The sequence below is a fragment of the Papilio polytes genome, unplaced genomic scaffold (genome assembly GCF_000836215.1).
Source record: "Papilio polytes unplaced genomic scaffold, Ppol_1.0 DF824158.1, whole genome shotgun sequence".
Lineage (NCBI taxonomy): Eukaryota > Metazoa > Arthropoda > Insecta > Lepidoptera > Papilionidae > Papilio > Papilio polytes.
In genome coordinates, this window is record NW_013525046.1 from 1,593,672 (window position 1) to 1,604,096 (window position 10,425).

The 10,425-nt window shown below is 34.0% G+C and overlaps 1 protein-coding gene across 1 annotated transcript in view; it reads left to right on the forward strand.

Moving 5' to 3' along the window:
• Positions 1-10,402, forward strand: part of LOC106111499 (histone acetyltransferase KAT7-like) — a 16,760-nt gene extending 6,358 nt beyond the window's left edge. The window contains exons 10-12 of the mRNA XM_013293617.1: positions 6-152; positions 7,445-7,538; positions 9,945-10,402. Coding sequence (XP_013149071.1) covers positions 6-152; positions 7,445-7,538; positions 9,945-10,402 — 699 coding nt within the window. The remainder of the gene's footprint in view (positions 1-5; positions 153-7,444; positions 7,539-9,944) is intronic.
• The last annotated feature ends 23 nt before the right edge of the window (positions 10,403-10,425 follow it).

Sequence of the window (10,425 nt, forward strand, 5' to 3'; positions counted from 1 at the left end):
GCAAGCACAAGCAGTACTGCCAACAACTCTGCTTACTCGCCAAGTTCTTCCTCGACCACAAGACGCTGTACTACGACGTGGAGCCCTTCCTCTTCTACGTTATGACCTGCGCAGATCACGAGGGTTGCCATATTGTGGGATACTTCAGCAAGGTGAGTACTCCAAGGGTAGACATATATAACACTTTAAAGTTTCTTTCGAAAGGATTGTGTCGTACGAAGTATAGTCGCGGAAATCCGCAGTGTTTGAGTTTTATAAATGTTGCTATGTTGCAACGTGACAAACTATAAAAATAACTAATTAAGTTGCAGTTGCACAAAGGACAAGATTATTATATTATTAGATATGAAATTAGATAAGTACCGTTGACCAAATATTTTTGTGTAAGGTCATAAATCTGCGTTATTATTGTTACTCGTCGTTTATTGCGTATAAAGAACACCGCCAGATTCCCCGATTGTACTTTGTTAGTAATCTTCAGGTTGAAAATAACGCCATCTAGTTGAAAGTTAAACCATTTTTTGCTTCTCTGCGACATTGTGAAGTTCATGTTTTGCTAATTCCTGTAGAATACCAACCGGACAGTTATAAATAAACATTTTTTTTTTAATACGACAAATGGGACCATTATGAAGATTGCTGGTTGTTTTAAAATTATACCCCTTAGCATATGGATATTATTTCGTAATTTCTTTTAATTCTGCCAACGAATTTAAATTTTACTTGTTTTTAATTTTTCAATTTTTATTTTAAACTGTTCCCGGGCGTCTTCATCCGCATGTCATTATGAAAATTTTATTTTATTGTTTACATTTGTCAAATAATCAATTGCAAATGTCAAAATACGAATTACCTTAAGTACTATGGCAAATCTTAATATGGCAATGGTGATGTTGGCAGCAACTTATGGTCTCTTTCCCACATTAGGGTTTTTATAAAAATATTTACCCCCTAAGTTTAATGGCGTGAAAATATATAGCCTAAAGCATGACGGAATGATGATGATGACAATGAATAATACTTTTTTTAATAAAGCTTTTTATTAAAAACAGTATTATTCAAAAAAATGCTGTAATTGCTGACATCTTAGGCAACAAAGAAGTGTGTGTTTTCGCTTTATTATAATAGTATAGATGTGTTCTATTTATCGCAATAATAAAAGATAGTTATTACATTTTTTTATTTTAACGCTTTAAAGAACACCTCACTTTTCTATATATATAAACTTGCAAATATAAAAATGTATATACAATAGCATCTAGCAATACAAAGAAAAGTAACAGTAATAAAGTAAGGCCCCAATTAAATACAAAAACGCCGACAAATTCCAATTTTTCGTTTCTTTTCCTGCAGTTAAAAAACGTAACTGACATTTAAGACCTACGCAAAGCCTTGACTATACGTAGGTCGCGTACTATACTCATTGAGTCGCGTCAGCTGTGGGGTCGTTGACCGGGGGGTGGAGGCGGGACACACCCCCAAGCACCCCCACAAACCCCCCCAGACCCCCAACCGGCTGCGTAAGTACTCGCGTCGAGATTCCCAAAGTACTTAGTACGTTAGGGTTCCCTCGTACGTTTATTAACACGTATGTTTTGATTGGAGTGTTAACACTTTTGATTACATTAATCGTAGTTTAATTGTTATATTATTATTATATTATATTATATTATATTATATTATATTATATTATATTATATTATATTATATTATATTATATTATATTATATTATATTACTAGCTGTTCCTGTGCGGCTTCTTCCGCATGAAATTATGAAAATTTTTGCCAAATGATCAATAGCAAATGTCAAAATGACATGACATGACAAACCTTGGCAATCTTGCTTCCTAGATGTTGGCAGCAACTTATGGTCTCTTTCCCACATTAGGGTTTTTATCCAAAATATATTTACTCCCTAAGTTTAATGGCGTAAAATATATAGCCTAAAGCGTGACGTAAGTAGGGCTTTTTAGTAAAAAAAAATATTCAAAAATATGCTGTAATTGCTGACATCTTAGGCAACTAAGAAGTGTGTGTTTACGCTTTATTATAATAGTATAGATAGTATAGATTATTATATTACAAAGTTTTCAACTTTTTTGTTTGTATTTTGTTTAGAGAATACAATAACAGGAAATTGACTCACAAAAATATTTACTCCTAGCTGTTACTCGCAATTTCGTTCGCGTGAAATTAAAAAAAGATTAAAAAGGTGACCTATGCCTATGTTACACAGTGATATCGTAGCATTTTATTTATTAATTTTATTTATTCAATTCTTTTCGCACATTAATTAGTCCAAAATTTTAATTTTAACAGTGAAAAAATTTTTGTAATGTGCCCAGTAGTTCTTGAGATATTTCCAATACATACAAAAATAGAAACAAATGTAAATCTTCCCTCTTTAATATATTCGTGTAGATGAATCCGTAGCTTTCGGCTGAAATAAATATTGATTAAAGTCTTTAAAACTTAATTAAAATCAACTTTGTTATAAATGTATTGATAAATACGCAATAAACATAAGCAAAATTAAAGGTTATGTTATAAATCCCATAGAGTTTAATACAAATAGAGGACGCAATCTCAATTATTTGTTGCAACCATTTCAATTATACAGTCGTCGGTTGGGTGATTTTAATCGGGTCCAACGTCGGGCTTTTTCAATCCGAAAATTGGATTATTCGAGAGCACACGTTAGACCTGCTATTGAAAGGCAACAGAACCTCAATACGGGAACTTTCCAGACTTATTGAAAACACTTTGACTACCCTAATTTAATTTCCGATTATAAGCTTCCTAAGACCAGTCGATATTAATTTATATAAGTTGGTTTCCTATATTTGAAGTACTACATTAGGGTTGTCAGCAAGAAATTATGTAATTGTAGACTACTACATAGACTATAAGGTCCCTATGTAAACTTAAGTAACTGCGAAATGCAAATTTTACAGGAGAGTATTAAAACAAACAAAATTCAGTAATGAAATTTGATAGTATGGATTTACTTGTATTGTTGCATTGCAAAGTCCATAGCAAATAAGCATCTTTTTTGAGTAGAAAAAAAAATCCTCGTGAAAACTACTAAATATGCGCTTTCGGATTTTTTACTATATGTTGAGTTTCATGTTTTATTAAAATCATCCAGATCTCTCAAAGGAAATTAACTGGTAGTTCATTTTGCTTTCAAATCTCATAGGAATAAAGTTAAAAATCGCGTACCGTTAAATTACTCTTTCATTTACTACGTTCACTACAGCCTACGACGTAGCGTAGCGCTACGCTCTTGACGTAAACCGTGGTTGCTCGTAGACCGTCTACGCCGTAGTAAGGCGTGGCTTGTAAATGAAACCCGTGACGCCATTACCATGAAATTATATTTTATTATCCTATTAAATTCTGGTTTTAAATTTAATTGATTTGTTATAGAAGTTATACAAATTAAAATTAAAATTTCCTTAAAAATAAAAATCATCTCATTAATATTAACCTCTTTATAATGTATTAACATTCGCCCGCTACTCCGTTCGCGTGGAATTAAAAAAAAAACAAAAGTGAGTAGCCTATGTGTTCTTCCAAATTATCCTCAACATATAGATGTAGGATTTAGTCTATACTAAATTTAACATCTCTCCATCCATCTAATATTTAAATTCTCATAATATCAATTTAAAAACCAACTAAATATAAAATAGTTAAAATAAATGATTAGACGAAAAAGCCGGATATCCGTCTGCCCGCCGCGGCCGTCGACCCCAGACGTCTCGACGGAATATCTCTAAATTTATGTATACTTACAATTCTTACCCACCGTTCAAGTTGAGAATACTGAGAGCACAATACGTCTAAGAAGTTTTTTTCACACAGACTGTTTGCTTTGAATCACTACCTCTTCAATTTATTATAATACCTTTGATATTTATTAAAATATTATTTACTTGCATTATTTACTAGTAGCTACTTATTTAAAAGAGCTTTAAAACTCTACTATTTTCACTACCAGAAAATAACTTAATTTTTTATAAATATGTATCTTACTTTCTATATTATTAATGGGATAGTTTAGGACGTATCTCAATGAAAAAAAAAACATGACAACACTTTAAATCGCGAAGGAAAGCTAAGTTATGTATAAGTTTCATAACTTGACCAAATATTTATTTTTCAATAAAAACTTGACTATGTGCGTGGCTTTTTCGTTTTCGTAATTTATGGTTGAACAAGCTACTGTCCGCGACTCCCTAAATTAAAAATAAAATGTAGCCTATGTGTTCATCCAGATTATGTTCTTCATATATGCCAAATTTCATCCAGATCCGTTCATCTGTTAAAGCTACAAACTCTAACAAACATCCATCCATCTAAACTTTTGCATTTATAATATTAGTATGATAAAACATTTGTTGCAATACTTAAAAACGATCAAAAACTCAAACATCCAATATTGGGGTAAATTTTTTTCCGAACTTAAATGTGATTTATAAACCTTTGGTAGTAAAAGGATATTATCAGATGTTGTCAACAAAGCGGATAGACGTCTGCACATGAGGTACCCCGATGCCCTCGGCCAGCCCCCGCTGTCTGACTGAGGGTCGACGAACCACCCCCCTAACCTCCCCGTTATAAATATACCTCTTTGATTGTACATGTACAATTTGTAACAACGCATAGGTTACAACTTCACCTAATTAAAGATGGAACTTTAATCTTTAAGAATATTAAAATTTCAACTCGATATACTTAGTTAAAAAGTTACCAAACATGACTTAAAATGTCTGCGAAAGTTATAACATGAAAGACTAGGCTTTTGTGCTACTCCGTTCTCGCGGAATTAAAAAAAAACTTAGTAAGTACCCCATGTACCTTTTCCAGACGGTTTTCTACATCTGTGATAAATGTGACCGAGGTTCTTAAGCCGTTTTAGAGATAAACAAACATCAATCTATCGTATGATTTTTGACTATTTTGACTATTACATTTATTAACAACTAGCTTTTGCTTGCGACTTCGCCAGCGTGAAATTGAAAAATAATATAAAAATACACCCTATGTTACTCACAGATAAATTACCTTTCTAATGGCGAAAGAATTTTTGAAATCGGCCCAGTATATTTTATGTGAATCGAATACATACAAAAATACAAATCTTTCCTCTTTATAATATTAGTATAGACAAACAAAAAAGTCAACTATGAATACAATTCTTTACATATCTTAAACGTCACTTGCATACAAAAGGCGAACACGTAATTGTCAATTAACAACAACTTTAATTAAAAATTTAATAACAATAACACACTATACTAGAAAAAACTCTCGTCGAATCTAGCATGGCAGTCACCACAATGACAACAGATTAAAAAAACGCGTATTAAAAATAACAAGAATAAAAGTGGAAAGGATGCACGTGGCTCCCCACCCCTAGTGACAATTTACGGATGTAAACACGGTGGTAGACGTCTAGACAGCTCGGGTGTAACGCAATAAATCCAGACTGTTCATTCGGGGGGTCTCGGTAAACTGGCGATGCCCCCGGGGGCCCCTGTTCGAACTAAATTGAAAACTCTCGTACTGCATCGGACTTTTGGATAATTGACAGACATAAAGTCATTTCATATGAATTTTTGGCAGGTATTTTACGGGTATTCTATCACACACTACTTTGTGGCGTAGGATGTCATCAATCACAACATATATTTGAATACTTTTTACTTTAATAAAAAGCCTTCCATTTATGACACGCTTTAGGCTATATATTTTAACGTTATTAAACTTAGGGGATAAATAAATTGGAAAAAAATTCCTTCATGTGGGAAAGGGACCATAAACTACGAGCTGACATCAAGGAAGCATAGTTGCCATGGTTTGTCATTATGTCATGTCATTTTAACATTTACAATTGATAATTTGACAAATGTAAACAATAAAACCTTCATAATCTCATGCGGATGAAGCCGCACGGGGAAAGCTAGTAATTACATGTTTCTTACGGTAAAGGAAAGTATCGTAACGCAACCAGTACTTAAAAAATCAAAGATATGTGTGAAGTCAACCCGCAGTGGGCCAGCGTTAAATAAGCCCTAGTCACTTAGGGTAAGCTCCGAGCCCCTTAATGTAAACGTATAGTGACTTAATCATGATGACGTATTTTTATATCGTTTTTATTATTACTTCTTTATTTGAAATTCATTACATGATTTGTTAATTTACTAATACTTCCAGTAGCATTCTAACTAAGCTCTAGGTTTGTGTCTAGTCGAATAACGGGATTCGAATCCTCGACCATGTGAAAATCGTACCCTTAACAATATGGCTATTGGCGTTTCAAAACTATTCGTTTATCTTAGTGATTTCTCTAACTAAATTTACACTAAGAGTCTTTCTTAGTGACTAAATTACTATTCCAATATTGTGTAAAGTATGTTTTTACTAGTCACATTATTATAAAACAGAGATTTACTTCATATTTAGACACTTTAACATTACTTATTCGCTTAGTCATTACTTCCTGGCACGCCATGAAATGACCTACCTCAAGTAAAAATATTGTAGTCAAACCATTATGAATATCAGGGGCACGTATGTACACCGCTATAAAATTTACATATGAAACTTGTATGTCTACAATAAAATAAAATGTGAAATAAGATAGTCCGCCAAGATTTTCCGATCTTACAATGGTTTCCGATTTAGTTCTGTCATTCTGTAATAGACTTTAAATCTAATATCGACAATTTAATGGTTTTTAAATTTTATTTAAAATTGCAATATACCTTGATTCACCAAAAATTTATCAACTAATGATGTTTCAAAATCGTTTTTAATTTCTTTTTATTCATGAATCCATAAACAGCTTATTATATAAAAAGCTCTATATCGTCATTTTATTATTTTGATTGTTATAAAGTTTCTTTTGAATTTCCTTTTTATAAATCGTCAACAATATAGTTACAAAAAAGTAATCAATAAAAATTGTTAGGCATTTCCCAATATCGGCGTACGGAGATCAAAGCGTACGGGGTCATAACCCCCCTGTCTGCGGCCACGCCAGCACACACCGCCATAGCTAACGCAAAGGACCGTTTTGATTGCATCTCCTGTTTGATTTTTTTATCAACTGGTGATTGGTTTATAGCTTTATTATATTGATAATGTTAGTAACGTGTTCCAAATTATTGGAAAAGAAAGAAATATCTGAGTTGTCAAAGGAAACAATACATGAAAAAATTAGTGTACCTAACAATTGTGCGATTGTCCGTTGTTTCGCCCATTCAACTGTTTAGTTGCACAACTCAGTATCGAATAGAGTGCCCTCGATATAAGCTCGTAGGAATCAAAGCGCGACTAAAAGGTTATGCGATAGTTGAGACAAAGGTGTGCGCGTCTTAATCAAACAATGAAAACAATTGAAAGGAGGTAGTTTAATTGATTTTTTTTACACAGGAAAAGAATTCGTTCCTGAACTACAATGTGTCTTGTATTCTAACCCTACCACCGTACCAGAGACAAGGCTACGGCAGGCTACTCATAGACTTTAGTAAGTATCTATTTTTAACTGTAAATAACCTTCTTTTCTCGATTTTTCTGTGTTTTTTTTATTTAAGTGTTAGCTTAAGCCCGCAACTTCGTCCTTTGCAGAATTAAAAACTTAGTAGCCTATGTCTTCTTCAAGATTATCCTCTACGTCTAAGACAAATTTCATCTTAACTTTCCCATTGATAATCTTACTCATGTAAATGCGAAAGTTTAGATGGATGGATGTTTGTTAGAGTTTGTAGCTTGTTAGCTGAATAGATCTCTATAAAATTTGGCATAGATGTAGGAGATAGTCTGCAAGAACACAAAGTCTTACTTTCATTTTTTTTAATTCGCAGACAGAGTCGCAGGCGAAAGCTAGTATTAGTATTCATGTGTAAATAATGTACACAAATTTTGTTTGAGTACTTTAAACTATTTATGTATTAAGAGACAGTGAGGGCGCGAGATGGTTTAGGATTATTGTCTAGACTAGCCCAGGCACCCCATCTCCCTCCCGGAGGGTGCGGTCGCTACCTTGCGCCCTCTATTTTTTGATCGTATTAAACTATGTCTGAGATGTGCTACGTCTATGTATTAAAAAGGAAAGATTTCTATTTTTTTATGTATTTGATTCACGTAAAAACTACTGGGCCGATTTTAAGAATTCTCTCACTATTAGAAAGGTAATTTATCTGTGAGTAACATAGGATATGTATTTATTTATTTTTTAATCTCACACGGGCGAAGTCGCGAGCAACAGCTAGTAATTAACTAAGGCTTAGTAAGATTATTCCTAGTATTATTAAAATAAGAGTTTGAATAGATATATGTTTGTTAGAAGGTGTCCAGAACAGCTTGGAAATCGTTAAATCACGGCCAATTAGAACATAGTTACGATTCCACGCGAACAAAGTCACGGGAAAAAGCTAATCTTAAGTAATGTATTACATATTGGGTTTCGCGACCGTAAAGTGCGTGAAGTTTGTTGCGTGCGACAATAGCGGTCAGGTTTTTGCGTGTAGTCGACCCGCGCTCACCTGAGCGGTCACCGCGGCCGGGTGGGTTTGTTTTGCCCCCGGCGGGCGTCGCGACGCCGCGGCCGTCGACCCCACGATCGATGCACTGCAGTATAGATCGGTCTGCCGTCTAGACTCCCCCCACAGGGGGTACGCGGCCGCGAGACTTAACGGACGAATTGTAGATGCGAGGAATTTTGATGGCCAAGTTAATTATTTGTTTCGGCGACGTTGTTTGGTCCCCTCGTGTGGTAATTGGATATTCGAAACTAATATACACGACTCTCGTCTAATTTTCACGTTAAATGTTAATCGAGAATCGACTTTAGCACGTTTGTTATAACTCAAGTCTATATTTAATTACTAACGTGCCTGCGGCTTTGTCTCCGCGGTATTAACTTAGGAAGTAGTCTGTGTTCTAGACTGTTCTACATCTGTGTCAAATTTCATCGAGATCTGTTAAACCGTTTTGGAGATACTTACCAAGAATCATTCATCCATCCAACTATGTAAAATTCTATGAAATTTAAAAATAATTACACTTTGATTTTAAACTATACGAGATATTAAACGAAAGTGTTAAGGACAGGGAGACTCGCGTCAGATGTAATTTTCTCACGGTTCTTATCACAACTTACAGCTAAAATGTTGACGTCTTTTTGCATCTAAATCCAGTGAATATTCGATGTTTATTGCATGTTAGTGTTGCTACTGCTAAAGTGTGAACTTGGTTACTTTGAAATGTAACCAAATAGTTTATTTATCGATTGTTTATTAATTCGCATTAGCTTTATAAAATACATTTCTTAAATAATTTAGGCTTCATTTTTTGCATAAATTGGGAACGTTATGTTCTTGACAAAAATTGATAGCCGTGAAATTGATATATCTCGCATCCTTTACTTTAAAGACTTGTATTTCGAGTTTCTGACAACGGGTACGATCACCGATATTACGAGGTCTGTTCAAAGGCCCGTTTTACATATTTTGATTTACTTAATCCAAATTGACAGACATTAAGGGTTAAATATGCTTAATTTATTTTTAATATTCGCTTGAATTAAAGCATATTTGTTTCTTTTTTACTGCGAGAGAAATGCCAATTCATAATCTCGATTACTTTTCAATATGACGTAGGAAATATTACTAAAGTTATTTACGAATAAATGTTGCCCGTGACTTCGTTCGCGCGAAATTAAAAAATAATAAAGTAACATAGCCTATCTCTGAAAACGTAGATTTTTAATGGTGAAAGTTTGAAATCGGCCCAGTAGTTTATGAGTTATAACAATACATTAAAATACAAATCTTTCCTCTTTATAATATTAGTATAGACTACATTATAATGGAGTTTCCACTCAATTTGTTAATAAATGCTTAAGTATGCAATTATTATCTTTATCTAATAGGTTATCTACTAACAAAAGTGGAGGGCAAAGTGGGCTCCCCGGAGACCCCGTTGTCTGATCTCGGTCTGATATCGTATCGGTCGTACTGGAAAGAGGCCCTGCTGAAGAGACTGTGCTCGGCCTCGGGGCCCTCGCTCTGCATCAGGGACCTCAGCAAGGACCTCGCGATCGCATCATCGGATATCGTATCCACGCTGCAGGAGCGAGGCCTTATGAAGTATTGGAAGGGAAAACATATTGTGCTGAAAAAACAGGTCAGTTTTTGTTATTTATTTCGTGTATTTCATGTTTTTGTTTTTGTCTTTGCATGTACAAATATTATGATCTGTACATGTACTCTTCACCATTACGTTTTAGTAATCTTTATCAATAACTTTTCGACTTTTTATAATCTAAGAAGCAATTCTAGAGGTTATAGTATCCATATAAATTTTAACTTCACGCGACTCGGTGCGTAGAGCACAATTTTAGAATATTGAGA